This window comes from Emydura macquarii, unplaced genomic scaffold (genome assembly GCF_026122565.2).
Source record: "Emydura macquarii macquarii isolate MOO-44397 ecotype Brisbane River unplaced genomic scaffold, CSIRO-AGI_Emac_v2 contig_383, whole genome shotgun sequence".
NCBI lineage: Eukaryota > Metazoa > Chordata > Testudines > Chelidae > Emydura > Emydura macquarii.
Genome location: NW_027130520.1, coordinates 6,005,143 through 6,028,379, shown reverse-complemented (window position 1 = coordinate 6,028,379; position 23,237 = coordinate 6,005,143). Strand labels below are relative to the sequence as shown.

Genomic DNA, 23,237 nt, shown 5'->3' with positions numbered 1-23,237 from the left:
AAGGGCAAATATAGTGCCAATTTATAAAAAAGGGAATAACCCTGGGAATTACAGATCAGGCAGCTTAACTTCAATACCTGGAAAGATAATGGAGCAAATAATTAAGCAATCAATTTTCAAACACCTAGAAGATAATAGCGTAATAAGTACCAGTCAGCATGGATTTGTCAAGAACAAATTGTTATATAAAACTAATAGCTAAGGTTAAGATTTTATCATGGTTATTTTTAGTAAAAGTCATGGACAGATTGTGGGCAATAAACAAAAATTCATGAAAGCCTGCAACCTATCTGACTTTTACTAGAAATAATGGAGGGGAGGGATTGACGGGGGAAGATTGAAGCCTGAGAAGTGGAGGGAAGGTGATGAGACCCTGAGCACCACTGGGGGGTACCCCTGCAACTGCAGGCGGCTGAGAGCTGTGGGGCCCCTCTCAGCTGAGAGCTCTGGCCCCACCGCCCTGGGGCTGAAGTGGAAAATGTCTCGGAGGTCTCTGAAAGTCACGGAATCGGTGACTTCTGTGACCTCTGTGACATAATCTTATCCTTACTAATAGCTTTCTTTGACAGGGTAACAGGCCTTGTGGATGTGGGGGAAGCGGTAGATGTGGTATGTCCTGATTTCAGTAAGGGCTTTTGATACGCTCTCGCATGACCTCAAACAAATTAGGGAAATACAACCTAGATGGAGCTAATATAAGGTGGGTGCATAACTGTTTGCAAAACTGTTCCCAGAGAGTAATTATCAGTGGTTCACAGTCAAGCTGGAAGGGCATATCAAGTGGTGTCCCGCAGGGATCAGTTCTGGGTCCGGTTCTGTTCAATATCTTCATAAATTGTTTAGATAATAGCACAGAGAATACACTTATAAAGTTTGCAGATGATTCCAAAATGGGAGGGATTACAAGTGTTTTGGAGGGTAGGATTAAAATTCAGAAATGATCTGGACGAACTGGAGAAATGATGTGAAGAAAATAGGATGAAATTTAATAAGGAGAAATGCAAAGTACTCCACTTAGGAAGGAACAATCAGTTTCACGCATACAAAATGGGAAATAACTGCTTAGAAAGGAGTACTGCAGACAGGGATCTGGAGGTCATGGTGGATCACAAGCTAAATATGAGCCAACGGTGTAACCCTGTTGCACAAAAATCAAACATCATTCTGGGATATATTAGCAGGAGTGTTGTAAATAAGATACAGGAATGAATTCTCCTCTACTCAATGCTGATTCATAGGCACCAACTTTGAGGGTGCACAGGAGGCCCAGAACCCTGCAGGAAAAAAAAATAGTGGGTGCTCAGTCACTGGGACAGTCGGGGTGATTAGCTATTGGCAGAGTCCGCAGATCAGCTATTTCAACCAGGGACTGTGGCTGCAATTTGTTTTGCCCCACCCACATGGCTGCTGATTAGCTGTTTAATTTAATTGGATTAAATCAATCAGCTGTGAATTGTTGTTTCCCCAGGCGGCCCCTCCTTGCTCTGGCAGGGCAGGGCTGAGTCATTCTGACCCCAGGCTCCTGGGGGCTGAGGCCTCTGCTCCAGCCTCTGGCAGCCACAGGGTGGCACCCAACCAGGGAGGGAGGAGGGAGCCCAATTCTCAAGCCATGCCCCCACTCCACTGTAAAAATAATAAAATAATGCAGTTTAAGGGGTTAGGGTTAAACTGGTCGCCATGCTGGGCATTAGCACACAGCACCACCAGCCCCTGCAGCTCACGTGGGGGCTAGGACCACCCCTCCTGCAATGCTTCCCCTCTTCCTACCTGCATTAATTTGTCCCTCCCTTGGCGATGGCGTGTGCATGTTTAGTCTGGAGAAGAGAAGACTGAGGGGAGACATGATAACAGTTTTCAAGTACATAAGAGTTTGTTATAAACAAGAAGAAGAAAAATTGTTCTTGTTAACTTCTGAGGATAGGACAAGAAGCAGTGGCAGCAAGAGTGGTTTAGGTTGGACATCAGGAAAATCTTTTTTACTGTCAGGGTACTTAAGTACTGGAATAAATTGTATAGGAAGGTTGTGGAATCTCCATTCTTGGAGATTTTTAATAGTAGATTAGAAAAACTCCCATCAGGGATGGTCTAGATAATACTTAGTCCTGCCTTGAGTGCAGGGGACTGGACTACAAGACCTCTCGAGTCCCTTCCAGTTCTACGATTCTATGATTTTGCCAAATGCTTTTCCTTGCCAGTCACCATCTCCTCTTTCTAGTCTAGATTAAGTTTAAAACAAATGGCTTTTGTCCACGTCTTATTTCTACTGCACAATGGGAAAACAAGTAAGTGTTTTTGTCTTTGATGAAAAGAAAATAAGAGTTGAGTGGCACAGGCATACCGTTGACACTGAAAGAGCATACTGCTACATGCTAGATAATTTTCTGTCCAAATGTATATAAAATTGCTGGCAAATATGATTTAAGTATACAAAAGAGAAAAGAGCAATAAAAATGCATTAGTACATGGACACAAAAACACCAACCTGCTCCTCTCAATCTTTGTGTAAATAAATTTTGGCCAATAAATATTCCCATTTCTTAAATGTGATATTTTGATTTAATGGGTGTACATTGTGCTGCATTTTAAAATATTTTTTTATGTAACACAGGTTCATGACTGCTTATTGCTTTCTTTATAAGCCCTACACCATGTACCTTTACTACTTTACTTGTACTAATTTACCTATCAATTAATACTAGTTTCTTCGCTTCAATTTAATATTAGTTGGTAAATCTGAAAGAGGGCCAAATCAAGTATTAGCAAAACAGCTGTAAGTGCAAACAGAAGCCAAACACAACACATTGGGGGAGAGGGAATGGGGAGATCACAAAATGAACAAAGAAACAAGTTCCACTTTGAATTACTAAGTTTTCCACACTGCACCTAAGTGCACTGCTAACTTGAGACAGGTGTACACCACATGAGCTCATGAAAAAACTTGATTGTGAAGGGTGTAATGATGGCTCTATGTCCAGAGTGCATCTGTTATATATTTATGTCTTTTTTTAAACCAGTGCTTTCACAGACATTAAAGTAGTCGATCATCTACACTTAAAAGTACAGTACATTTAAAAGACCATATGTTAACACAAGGTTGTGAAGCAATAAAACTGTTGTGATAAGGTACACTGGTGCCCAATATTGATTGCTGGCCACCGATTGCAGAACTAAGGGTATACCTGAGTACACCTATCAGCTGTAATCATGGACCAGGACTCCATTGAACTAAGTGATGCACAGACACTGAACAAAGAGATGGTCCCTGCCCCACAGAGATTACAATCTAAGTATAACACAAGAGACAACAGATGGACACAGGGGAGCACAAGGAAACAATGAGACAATAAATAAGCTGCTGTATAAGCACAGCACCAGCCTAACTATTGTCAAGCTTTTTGTAGGCATCAAACCAAAAAGAGTTTTAAGGGGAATTTTGGAGGAGGAGAATGAGGTAGTTTTGTAGATGTTTATGGGGAGCTCCTTCCAAGCATGAGCAGCAGCATAGGAATAAGCACAATGGTGCTTGTTTGAAAATTTAACACATGGGTGAATGAGGCTGGCATTATGGGCTGATCAGAGGAGGGAATCAACATCTTGATGGTGAATGACAGATGAGAGGTAGAGAAGTGGTAAGCCATGAAAGGCCTTCAAGGTGAAGACAAACAGCTTATGTTTGATAAGATAGAGAAGGTAGAGCCAGTGGAGGGATTCAAAGACAGGTGTGACAGACTTAATGTGATGGGCTAGGAAAATGATATTTGCAGCAGCATTTTGAATGGGTATGAGTGGGGCAAGACTGTATTTTTGCAAGGCCAGAGTTAACGATATTGCAGTAATCAATATGTGAGATGATGAGAGCCTGGACAAGCGTTTCAGTTGTGTGGATGGATAGGAAAGGCCTTATGTTAGAGATGTTATCCAGAAAGAATCAGGCATAGCTTGGATGTGAGGACCTAGAGGTACCCTAAATTCAGGCTTCCAACTTTGAGAACATGGCTTTAATCTTTATTACAATTCAGTCCATATTGTAACACTCAGTAGTGAACCCTACAGTGAAGATAAATTTTTTCATACAGACTTAGAATGCAGGTCAGGCACAAACTCATATGCCCTCACTGCAGACAGAGGTGACAACCAAGGTGACAACCTTATTTCAACTGAATTTCTCAGTCTTTTTTGTTTCTTTTTCTCCCTTCTGCTCTTATGTTCTTTCCCAGTCTATTAGTTTCCTTTGTTCTTTCCCCATTTTAGTTCCTTTATCTCAGTTACACGTTCTTGACATTTTTTTACACATTTTAATTCCTTCTTATTAATTTTCCTTCCTATTTAGATCATACTTCAAGGTGATCTGAATCTATTGTTATTAGAGGGAGATAGGTGAAATATTTTCAGTGAATAGTTTATTGATTAAGAAATGCAGTATTGGTCAATCTGAAACTATTTCTGAATTCCTGCCAAGTTCACCAAATAGTCTTGACTGAACAGAAAAATAAAAATGTTTGGATTCATTTAGACATTGATATTCATAGTGGCAAATTCACAGTCATTCATAAGGACAATGAACAGTCCAGAGAGAAAGAGTGAAAATGACTCTCTATAAGCCTGGTTGTTAGGGCACTAACCTAGGATGTGGGAAACTCAAGTCCCTGCTCCAATTACTATTTATTTATATAAGGTGGAACAGTTTCAACAAAGATTTCCACACCAAAATACCCCATAGCCTAGTGGCTAGGGCCCTCTCCTGCAATGTAGGAGATCCAAATTGAAATCAAAATCTTAGTTCAAGATCTAAGAACTAAGTTCATTTGCCATTTTGTTGCCCATTCACCCAGTTCTCTGAGTAAGGGAGGTTTGGGGCTCCCATGTCTCATCAGTGAGGAGCAGAGTTCCCTCCTTTTCCTGGCCCCTTTTAAGAGAGCCAAGGAAGTGCATTTGAGGGTCCTACATCTTGAGCAGCAGGGAGCTGACCCCCTCCTCTCTATACTACACAATTCGTTGTCAGGTACTGCCAGATTTTATAAGTGAATAAAGCTGCAGCCTAATTAAACCACATCCATAGCCTCCTGTCTTTCTTCCGGGGTGGATGGACTGTATTGGTAGCATCTGTTTTAGGATTTTGTTAAAAATTACCAAGGTCAATATATTTACAATAATATACTTGGAATGTTGGAAACTGGAACATACATATGGAAAATGAAAGTACAGTAGTTTTCCTGGAATTCTTTTCTATAAGGTACCCCAGTAATCAAACATTGTTACACAGGGGAAAAGACATAGATTTGATTCTATACTTTACCACACGTGAAACAGCTAAACATAAAAAAATAACAAATCGAATATGATACACAGTTACAGACACACATCTAACAAGACAAACCTTAAAAAACCAATTAGACTACTAAACTAGAGCACTCGGACTAGAGAATTAAAAACAAACAAATGTATTCAAATCAAAACAATGAAACTAACCCAAAATACTTTAAAATACCCTATCTTCCATGCTAAATATATCAACGTAACTTACAAAAAATCAATAAAGAAAATAGCATAACTGCTAGCTCAAAGAATAAAGTCTCCGTGACATTCTCAGGAAATTTCAAGATAAACTTCACCCTGGAAACACTAAGCACCATGCAGTCACTCCTTTGGTGCATGCTGAAAATATCCTTGCACATGGCAGACATCAGTACAGGTTCTTCCAGTTCTCAGCACATCACTTCCACAGATCATAAAATAAACCCAGATGCAGGAAAACTGATTGCCAAGTAAAAAGCAAAAATGTGAACATCCTGAAAATGGACTGTAGTACGTGTATATAAGATTAAACCAAACTAACAAGAAAATACACATACCAGTTCCTCTCTGCATTAAACAAATGCAGACTAAAATTAAGAGTAGTGCTGCATATCATGAAGAAAAAGTCAATGCAGCTAATTAAAATGTCACATTAAATCTTCGTTAAAACTCTTTCAAAGCAAAACGACACACTGTCATTGAATACAATCTCAAAAGAAAACAATCAGAATTTTGTTCAAGATGGAAGAAAGTTCTAGCAGTTATGAAAAGAAGAATGCTCAGCTTGCCTGTAATAGCTGCCTTCTTTATCCTGGAATCTCAATACTGTTTTAGGAATCCCTATCATGGTCAAAGAATGTACCCATAAGGCTCAAACAAAGCCTGCTGATTGTACTGATGCCAGTCAGTTGTGGGACAGACTAAGGCAATTTCCTCACATGGCCCACTTTGAAAAAGCCAGTCTGGCCTTTGGGCTCGCCAATTAGCAGGTCTGTTGGGGTCAATGCCATCTTGCCCTTCAAGAAGCTCCATTGGACAGCAACATTTTGTGAGAAGGGCAAGTTATCCATGCAGCTGTAACATTGCAGCACCAATCTGGTCTTGGCAAAATATTTTAAGCTAAGTATTTTAAAGAAGAAGAAACCACTGTGGTATTTTACTAGTAAAATTAATGTTTCAAAAGACAGGAAAACAACTACGATGCTTTATAAACAGCAGACATTATTACTGCAATTAATCAGTTTCCTTGCACCTCCCCCATTCTGTTCCTGCCCCTTCGTCATTACTTTTGGTGGATCTTTTTCTTTTTCCTTCCTCTATCTTTTTGGTGTTCTCTAGGGATCTGTCCTTGATCATCCCTTACAGTCACCCAGAGTGGCCTCATCCGCTCCCATAGTCTTTCATCACTTCATCGCTGATAACTCTCAGATCTGCCAGCCTATTCCTGACCCTTCTCCATTTGCTATGGCTTATAATATCTTTCTGCACATCCTCTTGGATTTAAAAAAAATTAAAATGGCAAAAACTGAACTGCTATCTTTTCTCCTATCCTTCTTCATTGTCTTTGAGAAAACACCCTCCCCACGGGGGAAGAACCTCTATTCTGAAACCCACAAAGCCATGCATGCACTGAATATGGACTGGACAAGTTCCAGAGAAGTTTGAAAAACTTTGTGTTTGTGATTGAAAAAACTGTCTTTGAGCTTGGACAAACAGGCTTTTTCCAGCACATACACTTCAAAATGAGCTGTGAGCACTTGCTCCTAGTCATCATACCATCTTCCTTCACTCTGAAGTGTGTGGCTGTTTTAAAATATATGAAAAAACAAGGTTACTTACCAGTAACTGTTGTTCTTCGAGATGTGTTGCTCATATCCATTCTAATATAGGAGAGTGTGCGCCCCATGCACGAGTCTCTGGAAGCTTTTTGGCCCTAGCAACTCCCGCTGGGCTGGCTCCGGCGCCCCCTGGAGTGCTGCACTTATGCCGTGGTATATATGGCGCTGCCGACGCTGCGGGCCCCCAGTCCCTTCTTTCTGCCGACTCTGACAGCGGGGACGGAGGGCGGATTTGGAATGGACATGAGCAACACATCTCGAAGAACAACAGTTACTGGTAAGTAACCTTGTTTTCTCTCTTCGAGTGATTGCACATATGCATTCCAATATAGATGATTAAATAGCCATACCTTGGAGGTGGGTAGGAGTCACTGGCGAGTAGCCCTTCTCAGCATGGCTCCACCGACGCCCGCATCCTCTCTCGCCTGCTGTACAATGGCGTAGTGGGACGTGAAGGTGTGACCGACGACCAAGTCACTGCTCTGCAGATGTCCTGCAGAGGCAGTAGTTCCAGGAAGGCCACAGATGAGGCCTGGGCTCTGGTTGAGTGCGCCGTGACAGGTCCTGGGAGCGGCACCTTCGCCTGCTCGTAGCAGGTCCGTATGCAGGCAGTGATCCAGGTGGAGATGCGCCGGGTGGAGACAGGTGAGCCTTTCATCCGTTCCGCCACTGCCACGAATAGCTTCCGGAACGGCCTGGTCCGCTCGATATAGTATGCCAAGGCTTGTCTGACGTCTAGCGAGTGCCATCTCCGCTCCTCCTCCGAACTGTGTGGCTTAGGAAAGAACACGGGGAGGAAGATATCCTGGTTGTAGTGAAACTGAGACACCACCTTGGGTAGGAAGGCCAGGTAGGGTCACAGCCACACTTTATCTTTATAGAAGACCATGTAGGGGGGCTCCGAGGTCAATGCTCTTGTCTCGGAGACCCTCCTAGCTGATGTAATGGCCACCAGGAAGGCTACCTTCAATGAGAGGACTAGCAGTGGGCATGCAGCCATGGGCTCGAAGGGGAGTCCTGTCAGCATGGTGAAGACCAGGTTCAGATCCCAGAGAGGCACTGGGTCACGGACCTGTGGATATAGCCTCTCTACCCCTTTGAGGAACCTAAGGGACATATGGTGTGAAAAGATCGACCTTCCTTCCATTGGTCTGTGGAAGGCCGAGATGGCCGCTAGGTGTACCCTGAGGGAGGCCAGTGCCAGGCCCTGTGTCTTTAGGTGGAGCAGGTACTCCAAAATCGCCTGTAGGGGCGAACAGCTTGGCGGGATACCCCAGGACTCCACCCAAACAGTGAAACGCCTCCATTTAGCTCTGTACACCACCTAGGTAGACTGCTTCCTGCTTCCCAGCAAGACTTGCTGGACCTGTGCCGAACAGGCTCTCTCTCCCTCCGTCAACCACAGAGCCTCCATGCTGTCAGGTGGAGGGAGTCCAGGTCCAGGTGCAACAGGTGACCCTGGTCCTGGGAGAGCAGGTCGTAGCGTTTCGGAAGCGGTATTGGCGTGGCTATGGAGAGGTCCAGCAACAGGCTGAACTAGTGCTGTCTCGGCCAAGCCGGTGCAATCAGGATGACGTTCGCTTTATCTCTCTTGATTTTAAGAGTACTTTGGACAGCAGCAGGACGGGGGGGGAAAGGCATACATTAGAGACCCCGTCCACGTTATAAGGAAGGTGTCGGAGATGGAGCCCAGCTTGCGACCCCGGAGCGAGCAGAACTTTGGGCACTTCTTGTTCCATGCCGACATGAATAGGTCCAGTTGGAGAACACTCCAATTGTGGAAAAGAAAAGTTGTCACCTCACCGTGTAGTGACCAGTGGTGGCGGGGTAAGAACGACCTGCTGAGGCGATCTGCCTCGTCGTTCCTGACCCCCGGGAGGTGAGAGGCAGACAAGTGGAAGTCGTGCCTCACCGCAGGGTCCCAAAGTCGCACCGCCTCATGGCAAAGGGCCGAGAAGCAAGCTCCCCTCTGCCTGTTTACATAAAACATGGCTGCTGTATTGTCCGTCATGACCTGAACCACCTTGCCCCTCAGGAACCTGAGGAACACCTTGCAGGCCAGGCGGACTGCCCGGAGCTCCCGCACATTGATATGGAGGCGCTGTTCCTGTGTCAACCAAAGCCCTTGTGTGTTGAGGTCGCTGCTCATGTGGGCCCCCCAACCCACATCCGAAGCGTCCGTGATCAGGGTTATGGAGGGTGTCAAGTCTGCAAAGGGGACACCCCTCAATACCTCCCTCGGGTCTGTTCACCAATTGAGTGACGCTAGTACTTGGGCCGGGACAGTGACTACCTTTCTCAGAGAGTGCCTGGCCGGGGTGTATACAGAGGCCAACCAACCTTGGAGGGGCCTGAGTTTGAAGTGAGCCAGCCTCACCAGGTAAGTACATGCCGCCATGTGCCCCAACAGCTGAAGGCAGTGCCTGGCTGTCGTCGTGGGGAACCTGTGAAGATCTGCAATTATGGCGGTCATTGCCTCGAAGCGGGGCTGTGGAAGGAAGGCCCTGGCTTGAACAGCATCCAGGGTGGCCCCGATGAAGTTTATGCGTTATACAGGTGTGAGGGTGGACTTCTGCTCGTTTATGAGCAGCCCCAGCCTGGTGCATATTGCGCAAATCAGTGCCAGGCTGTTCTGAATGTGGTCTCTGAACCTGCCCCGGATTAACCAGTCATCAAGATAGGGGAAGATCTGAACCCCCTTGCGGCGGAGGTGGGCAACCACCACCGCCATACATTTTGTGAAGACCCTGGGTGCTGAAGAGAGGCCAAAGGGTAGGGCCAAAAACTGGTAGTGGCCACCAGCCACTTGAAAGCGCAGAAACCTTCTGTGTCCCGGGAGGATAGAAATATGGAAATAGGCGTCCCTGAGGTCGAGAGCAGCATACCAATCCCCTGGATCTAGAGCAGGAATGATGGAGGCTAGGGAGACCATGCGGAATTTGAGGCGCTTGATAAACTTGTTTAGATGCTGAAGGTCCAGAATTGGCCTGAGGCCTCCCTTCGCCTTGGGGATAAGGAAGTATCGGGAATAAAACCCCCTGCCTCTTTCCTGGGAAGGAACCTCTTCCACCGCCTCGAGGAGGAGGAGTGTGTGTACCTCCTGAATGAGGAGCAGCTCGTGAGAGGGGTCCCTGAAGAGGGACGGGATGGGGGAGAGTCCGGTGGGAAGGCCAAGAGTTGCAGGACATAACCTCTCTGCACTACGCTCAGCACCCAGCGGTCTGAGGTTATGCTCTGCCACTTTGGGAAGAATGGCCGCAGTCCGTTCATGAAAGGCTGAGTGAGATCCAAGGAAATGGGGAGGGGGTGCCACCCTCGTGCGCACCATCAAAACGGCTGCTTAGTGCCTTTCTGCGGCTCTTGTTGGGGGCCCCCGGCAGGGCCTTGGTGGTCCCAACCCCCCTTGTCTGTGTAGGTCTAGGAGGTGGTCTGGGCGGAGGCTGTTGTTGTCTCGGGGGGCGTGGTCTGCCCTGACGCCATGCGGCTTGTGGCAGGTATAGGCCTAAGGACTTTAAGGTGGCCCTGGAGTCTTTCAAGGCGTGCAACTTCTCATCAGTTCTGTCTGAGAAGAGGCCTGCTCCAGAGAAGGGCAGGTCCTGAATGGCCTATTGAACTTCTGATGAGAGGCCGGAGGATTGTAGCCATGCCGACTGGCGCATGACAATGCCGGAAGCCATAGCCCTCCCTGCAGCGTCTGTAGCGTCACTGGCTGATTGTAAGGCAGCCCCCGCGACCAAGGAACCTTCCTGGACTAGTGTATTAAAGTCCATTACCATGTCCTGGGGAAGGGCTTGGACAAACCTCTGGAGGGAGGATCATAAATTTAGGTTGTAGCGCCCCAGCAGCACTTGGTAATTTGCAATGCGGAGCTGTAGCGCTGCTGTGGAGTAGACCTTCCTCCCAAAAAGGTCTGGCTTTTTATTCTCCTTGTTCTTTGGAGTATTGGCCTGGGCACCCTGTCTGTCCCACTGGTTCACCACATCAACCACCAAAGTCCCCAGGGCGGGGTGGTTATAAAGATATTCAAAACCTTGCGGTGGGACACAGTACTTTCGCTCCGCTGTCTTAGAAGTGGGTGCCACCGAGGCTGGGGTCTCCCAGAGGGGCTTAACTAATTTAAGAACCCGATCGTGTACTGGGAGCGCAACTCTAGATGGGCCCGCTGGTTCTAAAGCCCCAAAGAGGCTCCTTAATATCCTTAATAATAATAATAATATCCTTAATATCCAATTTTAAATTGTCCGCCAGTCTTTTCAGGAGTTCTCGATGAGTTTTAAAATCTGGCAGAGGAGTCCTCTGGTCCCTAGCAGTTGTTTCAGCTGGGAATGAAGAGGCACTCCAGGGGGCACTGGAACCAGCCCTGCGGGGGTTGCTAGGGCAAAAAAGCTTCCAGAGACTCGTGCACGGGGTGCACACTCACCTATATTGGAATGCACATGAGCAATCATTTGAAGAGAGAACTTTTGTTTTATTTTTAAAATGCCTATTTGAACTCTGACAGAATTCAGTCAATTGAAAAAGAGAATGAAGATTTTAAAACTTCAGAATTAGCCACAGGAGTTCCAGAATGCTATATGTAGCTGTGGTGTGATTGGTCCTGTGGGGCAGATCAAAATCCTACAGCGTTTTTCCCATCAATCTGTCAGAGTTCTCTCAGATCCATGCAAAACTTGATAAGAGTGAAGGTAGAGTTTGAACTATGCTTTGCTTTTGTTACTTTGTCTCTCCCCTTCTCCCTATCTAGTATTTCTAATGCCTATTCATCTATGTTTAGTATGTCTAACCATTTTCATGTATACAGTAATGTTGTAGCTGTGTTGGTCCCAAGATATTATAGAAACAAGGGGGTGAGGTAATATCTTTTATTGGACCCACTTCTGTTGATGAGAGAGACAAGCTTTTGAGCTTGTCTCACTCACCAACAGAAGTGGGTCCAATAAAAGATATTATTTCACCCATCTTGTCTCGCTAGTCATTTTCATTTTGTTTTCAAAAAGATTTAATCCTGATCTCAACTACAATTTAGAAATAAAAACATAAAGTCTAAAGTAAATAGGTAGATAAATAAATACATTTTTTCTCTCTAACTACCAAGCATTTAATCTCTGCATGTTCTTTGCTGTACTTCTTTTCAGTCTGTTTTCAGGTATTTCCAAACTTTAGATTCTCAACATACCATAGTTCAAATTCTACACTCAGTTACACATATACAACACAATGAAAGTCAATAGAGTTACAAGAGTGAAACCTCCTCAGGTGTACATTCTGTCTGCACCATAGAATAATGAAAGTACACATTGTAACATGCTCATTCATGAGAAGATAAATTCATCTCAATGTGAATTGCAAAAGCATTGTATTTGAGCCATTACAATGAAAATACATGGAATGCTACAAAACTGTGTATGACTATAATTATTCATAGTAACCGAAGTATCACTTTTTAAATTTAAAATACCACACAAATATATTTATGCTGAATCTACTATGTGTGACTACACTATAGTCTGGATTTAACCCACAGCAAAGTCCCCCATCTTATGCTGGACTCATTATGATCCAGAATTGAACGAGAGCCTCAAAGTCCACTGTCAGCAATTTTAGTAGGTGAACCAAATGGTAGTCTCCCAATGGGCAATCTAGGAGTAACTGTACTAAACCTGTTTCAGCTGGAAGTTTCTTTTGCATATCTTACAGTCCACATTAAGGACAAATTAGCTATAATATGTCCTTCTATAAATGCAGCTGTTTTCCCTTACAGAAGCACAAAAACCAGTTAGGAGCCAATAGAAAAAATTCTACTTAGAAATGCCTAAGCTGCTTCATTCAAATTTTGTAAAAATACAAACAGAGCAAACAAAACAAACCCCCTTTGTTCCTAAACTAAGAACTTAAATGCCAAGTCTGAGCCTGGAGTTATTTTCAATGGCCATATAATAAGCCATTCAAAAAAGGAGTTTCTAACAGAAACACACAGAAGACCAATACAATAATTACAGTGTAACAATACTAATATCAGTTTCAAATATACAATTCAAAACTCTATTTCATAAGACAGTGCAAAAATACTTTCTTCAGAGATACTGTAGATTGTATTCCTAATGTTCTTGTCCAGAAAACACAAAGTTTTGAATTATTTCCTACCTACTGGCCATATTCCATTCAAGCGCTGGGTTTTGAGAATTTCTTTCACTCTCTGTCAGAACACCTCCTTTACTATTGTCCTTCTCTGGTTTCAATTGATCCCACTGCGCTGTACCAATGTTGATAGACTGCAGATCTATTTGGTATTGTCTATCTTCAACCTCTGATCCCGGGTCTCGAAGTATTCCCAAATTCAGCGCTCTCCTATCATGATAGAAAGATTTTTGTGAGTTAAAAAAAAATAAAGTTTTCACTCTATACAGGGTTATAAACTATGGTCTAAATACTGAAGATCATGGTCAAGCAAAACTTCTATTAACCTCAATGGGAGTATTCCCAAAGTTTGGAGGACTCAGTTTTGCCACCCTTACTCATGTTGAATAGTGCCATACCACAGGCTGCACCATTGAAGTCAATGGGAGGTCTTTCCATTTACTTCAATGAACTTTGGATCGGGCCCGTATGAGAAGCCCCACTGAAAACAGTAGGCGTAGGGAATCATTTAGTGAGAGTAAGGATGGTAGAATCAAGTCCTCAGTAAGGACTTCAGGATCTGATCTCTAACGATAAGATATATTAAGTGCATACTTAATTACTTAAACCTTTAAAAGACTATACAGAACTAGAAGCTTATAAAAAGGGAAGCTGGGATTTTCCAAGGAGTCTAAGGGAGTAAGGTACCCAAATTCCATGGAAAATGTTAGGTGCTTAATTACCTTAGGCCCCTTTGAAAATTCCAGCCAAAGAGTTTTGCACATATGCTATCAAAGTCACCCAAAAGTGTTCTGTAACCAGTATGCAGTAGAGTATTGTAAGCAACTCCACTATAGGCTAATTGCTCATCTTTTCAAATTTTGCACCATGAGAGAATATAAATAGCAAGGATATTTCAAAATGTATTTTGTTACTTTATTTTGACAAATTTCATTTTAACCATTCATAGCACTCGCTATAAGTAGCTAAAGGTTTGAATACATTTTCCATAATATGCCTTATTGTGTAAAAATAATGTAATTGTAGTAATATGAGTTTTCTTACAGTATTTTGTTATTAAATTTTGCTGACAAATGAGAAACAGACAGCAAATTTTTGAGCAAATTATATAATGTGTGGATAATGAGAGGTTCTGCTGCATTGTATTTTTCAGTATATTAATCAGTACTTTCATCCTTCTTTAAGGACACATAAAGAAACCCAAGTTTAAGCAACATATTCAAGAGTTTTCTGGACCAGAGGAGGAAGCTGAGATAATTATGAAGGCGATACAATTGTTATCAGAGAATTACTGTACCACCAGTTGTCTTCAGATTTCTACTAAAGATCAGTGAAGAATCTTTGGAGAAATCAGCTTCCCCACTCTATCTTGAAACCATACAGAGTTATGAAAGCTGTTCATTTGATAATATAATAAAAAGGTGTAACTAACTTAATATTAATTTTAAAATACACTGGAAAATAAGGTAAATTGGATGTTTCTACAATTTTTCCTTAAAAGGCACAATGCCGGTTTGTAATCTCTTCCTCATGAATTTACCTATTGCATATTTTAAACTTGAGCTTCTAATTCATATATCATTTCTGATCTTCGTAGGTAACTGATGAATTTTACAAAAATATTTAATTATTGGTGTTAAACTAAAGTAAGTTGCACACACACACACACAGAGGACAAAACGTGTTTATATGTAGAATCACATGAATGGTCATAGGGCCTATTGTTTTGAACAAAACATTCATGTTTATGCAATGTAGAGGCACTGTGCAGTAGTCCTATACTTTTCTCCATTACTTAAGCAAAAGTATACTGCATACAATTTATGTCACCAGTGATATTACAAAATATGTTGTGATTGTCAACCCTCTCTCCTGAGAAGTCTAAGTCATAACAACTATAATGTCATTTATTTCCCTTGCAAGACATAGATGTATGTATAGTGATTTATATTACAAATTACCAAGTGACGGTGGGTCATATGATAACTTGATTATTTGCTTTGTTTAATCCAAATAAAAACTGAAGCATCTATTTTGGAAAATATTATCAAAATAGAAGCACCAAGAGACTCATCCTGTGAAATCTATGTGTTTAGATTTTTTTACAAAAATAAATACAATATATGGTTATTTAGTGTCCTGGCATAGTGAAATCCTTCTTCTCTCCTCCTCCACAATCAAATTCCAAAAAAACACATTTTTAATTATTATTTTTAAGTCAGACACACCAGATAAAAAACATTTAAATTCTATATTTCCAAACAAGAGCCTAAAAGAAGTGAAAAATGCAAGTGGGCAAAAAGGAACTACAATACGTTGTTTTAATTAACTTTCATTTATACACATTTATAGATGGATTTAAACTACTTATCTAACAAAACTAAATTATTTCACATATGCTTTTTCTGCTGTTGCTACTATTGTCTGTGAGGACTATCAAGCAACACATTTGTATTTTAGCTAAAGTTCATCTTTATTACTTCACATCTGAAAGGTAGAATGCAGCTGCAAGTATAAGATCTAAAAATTTAAGGAAAATTTGACATACTTGGACTAACGGCCATTTTTATTTCGATTGTCCTTCATTCCAAAACACTCGTGAGATAAATTAGATGCATAAGTGAGAAAACACAGTGAGAAAACAGAGTAGAAAGAACACAAGGCAACATCTGAAGTAAGTCTGATACAAAAAGCGGTTCTTTACAAAAATCATGTCCTCTCTACACCTCATATCAGACTAAATTTTTTTTTTTTTTTTGCTTTCCAAATTGTTTCCTTAACTTATTATTATAAAGTGAGAAAACCTTAGACTAGATCATGCCTATGTTGTGGAGAGAAGAGCAGAAAGGAAAGAGTGCCCTTGCAGTGCAAGCCTTCCCTCTCACAGTGCAAGCAGGAGGACAGGATCTTTTCCCAATAGTCATGAAAGCACAAGGAAAGGGAATTCAAGATATGGTCTGTCAGTTAGGTGGCATATTCAGCCTCTCAATCAAAGGCAGTTAGTATCATACAACAACTAAGGGTGCAGTTTCTGCTTTTCAGAGAAGGAGTAAGCTACACCCAGCATTGCATCCCCCAGGTTTATCCTGCACAATCATATCCTGGCTAACAGGATTACTGGAACAATAGATGCATTCTTACTGTGTACCTGCAACTCATCTTTGTGCTGACCAGGGTGAGTTTGGCCCTTATTCTGTGTTATGACTAGATTTAATTATCTCAATATAAATAAAAATTAAATAACTTTCCGGCATTTATCTTCAGGTGCAATGAATTCATAGATTCAAACAAGCTAGAGATAGAAAAGACTCATTGGACAACCAGTCCATTCCACTGTCAATACAAAGTTGTTCCCATACTGTCTTTTTTCTAGTATTTCATTCAATATAGTTTAAAAAAATCTTAAGCAATGATGTTTGTGCCACTTCCCTTAGGGTACTATTCCACACCCTAATACATCTCACTATCATGCTGATACTTAATCTACATTTTCTCTGTCTTAACTGCATCTTTTTGCTCCTAGTAATAGCCCATGTAACAACCTCAATAATTCCTTTCCATCTTTCAGGTGTACACCTTTGAAATATTAGTCCATTATGTTTCTGCAACCCTCCCAATTTTTCCATATCTTTACCATTCCACACAAATGTAGTTCTTTTAAATCTCAGTTCTCACACTGTAAATCAATCCTTCCAGTCTCTACTTTTGTTACTTTTCTCTGAACCCCTCCAGTTGATTAATAACTTTCTGTAAGGTGGGGCCCGGAGGTATATATAGTATCCCAGATGTGTTCACACCAGAACTACAATATAAAACACTGCATGATCACCCTATTTCATGGCATGGCGCTTTTGTGTATGTGGCCCTAATTTTGTTAGCTTTTTTGCTGCCAGATCACACTGTAAACTAATGTGTAACTTTCTGTCCACTATCATCATCTTGAGAGGCACCTCAGTATTTCAGCTTTCTAGGCACTTCCTTCTCAACAAGTATGTGTGTTTTGGGTTATTTTCCCCCAGAGTTGTTAGCTTGTATTGCTTTGCATTAAGGGTTATTTAAGGGCTCTATTCAAAACACACATGCACAGTACTCCATTCTTGTAGTTGAGAAAGACTAATCTGCCTATGCAAAGCATGAGTCCAAAAGAAGATTTGCAATTGCTTTTTCAAACCAGTTATGAAAGTAAGTCATGCAGGGGATATGAGCTGAGATACTCAACCCTTGTTACAAATAAAACAGTTCAACCACATAGGTGTAGTTTCAAGGACTTTTATAAAAGAATCAGAAGAATTAACACATTAATGGCCGGTGACATTTAGCTAATGACTGATTACCAATCTGAAATTGAATTGTGTCAGTTTATATTAAGAGGAAAAAAATGCTTCTAATTTTTCCAGCTGTATATATACACACACAGATACATATCTATAAATAAAATCTCATGAGTTTTTCTGTCAATTACTTACATGAATAACACTTTAAAAAAACAAACAAACAACCCCACCAACGAGAGTCCTGCAGCACTTTAAAGACTAACAAATTTAATTTCTGCAGGCATAAGCTTTTGTGGGCTGTAACTCACTTCGTCAGATGTAAGGAATAGAAATCACATAGGCAGTATATATATACTTATCCAAGGGTAAGTAGCAACAATGGGGAAGGTAGATAAAAGCAAAGTCCATTCAGTTAGAGTAGTTGAGGCCTATTCACAACCATTGATTAGGAGGTGAGAATGGTTGAACAGTGACAATTACTTCTTGTAATGAGATAACCATTCCAAGTCCCAATTCAGACCCAGTTTCATAGAATCACAGAATATTAGAGTTGGAAGGGACCTCAGTAGGTTATCTAGTCCAACCCCCTGCTCAAAGCAGGACTAACCTCAGCTATATCATCCTAGCCAGGGCTTTGTCAAGCCTCAGCTTAAAAACCTCTAAAGTTTGATTGTGTCAAGTTTGCAGATGATTTCTAGCTCAGCAGTTTCTCTTTAAAGTCTATTCAGTATATTTCCTGAATGGACCAGAATAAGTTAAAATGTATTAGAATGAACCTTGCCTTGAATATGTATGTTCCACATTCTATGAACTTTGCACCCTTTTTTCATTTTGCCGCTTTTGAAACCCTCCTAGCAACTGAAATCAGGAAAAAGGGTAAGCCAAGATTCATATGACTTCCATACCCCGAGCATAAAAGCTGCTTTACCAGCTGAAATACGCTGTAGGAGTTATAATTGTCATTATTTTGCCCTTCCGAAAATAATTCCACTATCCCATTTGAACTGTTCAGCAGGTGGTGTAGGAGGATAAACAAAAGCCTACAATAGTTGGTCAATAATGCAGTAATATCATAAGCAACCAAATAAGACCTTAAGCATGTAACAGGAAACATAGCTTTAATGTTTTTCTTTTTAAATTGATTTAGTCTGGGTCAAGTCTTTTGTATGTTTATACAAGAAACAGCTCATGTTGAACCAGTTACTACTCGCTGCTGAATAGGCATAATTCTGAGACTCATGATAAAGAAGTCAAATCAATTGAGTTCAACTGTGATCTACAAAATGCTAAACAAACCAGAGAAAAGAGCATTTTAAAATTAATATAAACTATGTTGTGATTAACAAATATTTTACATTGTGTAATGAAAGTCATTGTCAGTCAGAACTTAATTGGATCTATCAACATATTTCTTTTCTTTCCCAAATAAAAGGACAACATCTATCTGGTTCAAACCACAAACACTGAAGACAGTGTTTTGAAGGTGACAGTGTCTCTTTATCCTAAATCCAAAGCAGAGTGACTCCCAGTACATGTAGGTCAAATTGTTCCCATTGCTTCTATGAGTGGCAGATCTGAATTCATTTTGGATCTGGGCACAGAAAGGGGGAATGCTATCTCTAGAGTGTTTTTCCCCTCCTCACCTTAACTCTCATAACCTATTCCCAGATACAGTGTGGAAACCCTGATCTATGAGTGGATAATGGCTGAACTAGGTTGGGGTTAGAGGTTTGTCCTCTGTGGTACTGTACTCCTTGAACTCCCCATTTTTTCTCCCTCAACTCCATGGTGATTCCCTGCTTGTGTTATTGCTGACTGGGTTAGAGATTCCCCCTATGGGTTCGGAAACCTCTCCTGGAGGGGGGTGCTGAAAGCAACAGTTGATAGGGAAAATTGGGGAGGGTAGACAGGCAGTGTCAACATCCATTGGGAATAGTACTGGTCTTGGAGAATATACAGGTTCTATGAACTAAAACACCATGTCAGAAAACTCTCTTAATCAATGGAACTATATGAAGGAAATGAGGAATAAAAGCTATTTATTTGCATTACTGTCGTGCCTAGGACCCCACTGTGTTAGGCAATGTACAAACACAGAACAAAAATAAAGGTTCTACCCCCCAAAAAGCTATATTTGTAATATGCCTTGTCAATACTAGGCATTTTTAAAAGTCCTTAAATACAAATTTACATAAATCATACTTTAAACAATCCTGAAATCCTCTTTACAAAATAGACTGTCATCTCGCTAAAAGCAATTACAATCCATTTTCTATTCTCACACGGTTCTGTGACGGATTTGTCTCTTTTTTTATTAGTAAAGTGTAAGCTTGCCCAAGAACAAAAATGTAGTTTTTTTAGTGGAGTTTGTAGCCCACTCAGTCCAAAGAAAAGAAGTAACTTCAATTTTATTTAATTATAGATTACAGCATAAGAAAAGACAATGGAATAAATGATACCCAATTCAGAATGATTTATACTTTGAAAAACCTTTGGGGTAATCCCTCTTTTACATTCGAGATGCATTTATTTCCCATGCTACTGCACTTTGGTATTGCCATTCAAATTCAAAGCTCTGCTAGCAACTTGTTCTTTCACAAAACTTTAGCTCAACTACCCCGAAATAGATAAACTGGCGACTGAATTTAATTTCTACAATGATTTCTATAATGATATATTTCTATAATTGATTTCTATAATGATATATTTTATTTGTAACATATTAAAGCCGATGTCCTGGAAAATTAGTCTTTTGTATTCAGTATCAAAATCCTGACCCAGGAAAGATGCCCTCGGTGAGTTGATTTTTCAAGCTGTTTTCCTAAGCCACAATCCTCTGCTATACATTTTGTCATATGTGAAAAGCTCCACATCTACATTCACAAAGTAACCACAAGTTTGCTTTTCTTTAATTTATTCACTGAGGGTTTCTATTGCTCGTTCAACAGATATTATTTCTCAAGATTGGATACCATGATATGTATGACTTGAACTTGTCTAGCAAATACAAATATTATTTATCACTCCATGCATTTCTTCTTCAAAGAACTTTACAAACTAATTTCTTACCCACATTGTACTGTGAGAATAAAATATTATAAACAAGGTACAATAAAACTTATTTGCTCAGTGCGTCCCACTGTCTAGTTAATAAGGGCATTTTGTACACATTTCTGGGCTTAACTCACTTATTTTAGCTTTGCTTTTCACCTTTAAATTAATTCATTTATTTTTACAATGAGAACTACATTTCCCCTTATCTGATTTTGTGCTTGGTCCTGTCTACTGCGTACACCACATTTAGCAAAATCATTTCTTTGGGTCCAGCAGGAGATGTTCTGTGTCTCCTGATGTTTCACAGGAAATTATGGTTACAGCAGATGCCCACTCTAGCAGAAGCAACAGCAGAGAAACAACAAGTTGAGACACTGCTTCAATTTCAGATTTGATTTGCAGGACCCATGTAAAAGAAAACCTCATTCTCAAAAGGTGGTCATTACCAGCTCAGTGAACACAAATAAAAAATGAAAATATCCTTGATATGCCATTTCTAAACTTTTCTATAGCATATAGTAGATACTAAAATTGATGTAAAAGTTATTAATTGAATTCACAAAAGATAATTTATGTAGTCATCAAGAGTCACATTTATAACTGTATAATCGATTTGTGGTGTTTATAACTCTTGAATAGACATATAAACCAACTGTGAGATGGATTACTTTTGCAATTAGTATGTTGAAAATAAATGGCAAACAGTGACTGAAACATACACCAATGAGCTGTAAACAAAATTCATTCCTGATTGTTCTTTACTGTTTCAAATGACTGATGTAGTTAAAAACTTTAAAAAAAAAAATCTATAATCTAAACATTCCCCATGAACATTTTGTTCTCTTTTAAACTAATGCTGGTAAGTGCCATGCAAGTTCCTGTGAACCCCATGGCCTTTGCCTCTTTCTGTTCACATGTAGTGTTGCAATGAAAGTTAAGTGACCATGGGGGAGGTTTCTAAGAAAAGAGAGAGGATCAGATGATATAAAGGTTGTAAAGACCTCTAGATGACTCCAGTGGAGGGACGCTGGAGACACCACGGTCCTTGATACTATTGGATCAAATGATGTATTGATTATGGGATTAGTGAGTACTAGGACATCATGCAAAATGCTGATGATCAGTGTTAGTCTGTGGTGTGAATAAACCACTTGCTCTTTTGAATATGTTTTTTAGGAGGAAGGGGAGTTGATTGAGTGTTACTAAGACCTGGTGGGTGATAATGATGACATCGCAGGTTTAAGCAGGGGAGAATTGTGCAGGTGGCTGAATGAAGGGAACAATTGCTTTATGGCTGGGCTGGGGAGGAGAAAGGTCAAACTGCTGCAAAATGGGACAAGGAGCCAGCGTGGCGATACTGATTTTTCCCTTGGGAACTGGATGGACAAAAGAGTTTAAAAGGGGGCAGCCTGTGCGAAAAGCCCCCCTTTAACAAGGAGCAGGCTGAGGCAGCACTCACCTTCTCCTTTAGGTGGTGAAATTCCAGGTTTGGTCAACACCTGCCATGGGCATTGTGCTAGCCGCCCCCTTTTTAGGGGAGCTAACAAGGAATTTTTTCCTTACCACCGGATTGGCCTAGGTGGAGTTGGGGTTTTTAGCTTTCCCCACATCGGGTTCAGGAACGGCTTTGTTCATGTGTGGCCTGAAGGGAAGAAAGCTATATGTCGCAACTCAATATGTAAGTATTGGGCAGGTGTCCAGTGCAGGTACTCCATAGGAAAGGTAACCAGTGACTGGATAAATGGGCTAGAAAATGACTTAAAAAGGAGGTGTTCATTAAAGGAATGGAATGGGGATTAGGGCTCTTATGAATGGTATGGCAGGAAGCCAATCCCCCCCCTTTTATAGCCCACATTCTTAATTTGGAGGTGTATGGTAAGGTTCCAGCAATGGATTGGATGGGGAACCTGGATGGAAAAAGAGGGGGAGCTGGCAGAAGCCCCCCGATAAATATTGAATGAACATGGGGTTACCTGCACTGTACACTTATCTGCTGGGTAGTCCCAGACACCTAATAATAAAGTTGAGGCCTGATTAAAACTATATCAAATGTCTCCTGTCCTTCTTTTGGTAGAGCCAGACAATTCAGTTTTATTTTGTGCAATCTGGTCCCACCAATATTTTTAGCAAATTGGTATCAAAGCCTGGATTGTTAAGCATTGAGGAGAGGTCATCTTTTTAAAATCAACTTTTGAATAGGGAGCTTGGTTTTTGGTTAACACTAGGTACTTTGAGAAACAAACCCTCTTGCACTGGTCAGAACCTACTTTTAGAATTTTCCTGATACACCAGCTGTGGCGTACAGTACTGTCAGTGAAAGTATTTGAGCAGTCCATCTTAGCCAAGATACTAATATGCCTGGAAGTTCATTTATTCTGAATGACTTGAGGTTAGGTATAGGATGAACTCAGACACCTTTCCATTTATCTGACTGTGCAGTCACAAAAGGTTTTAAATTTATATTTGCATATATTTTAATACTTGCTTTCTGAGCATTGCCATATGCAAATTTGAGGTGTATTAGGGCATTTGTGAGTGAGGGGGGATTCAGCATGCTTTCTCCAGCTTGTGTGGGTACACAGTTACAACACCGAGGTGGGAAAAAGTTGGGAGGTGGGTTGGTGGAATTGTCTCAAAA

At 41.1% G+C, this 23,237-nt stretch overlaps 1 protein-coding gene across 6 annotated transcripts in view; it reads right to left on the bottom strand.

Moving 5' to 3' along the window:
• The window catches only part of VPS13B (vacuolar protein sorting 13 homolog B), an 819,784-nt gene that overhangs the window by 226,551 nt on the left and 569,996 nt on the right, over window positions 1-23,237 (bottom strand). For 5 of the 6 annotated variants that reach the window (XM_067537148.1, XM_067537121.1, XM_067537138.1 and 2 more), the window contains one exon: window positions 13,278-13,481. The exons of the other annotated variant lie outside the window; for it this stretch is intronic. In XM_067537148.1, the coding sequence (XP_067393249.1) occupies window positions 13,278-13,481 (204 nt within the window). The remainder of the gene's footprint in view (window positions 1-13,277; window positions 13,482-23,237) is intronic. 6 annotated transcript variants of the gene reach the window in all.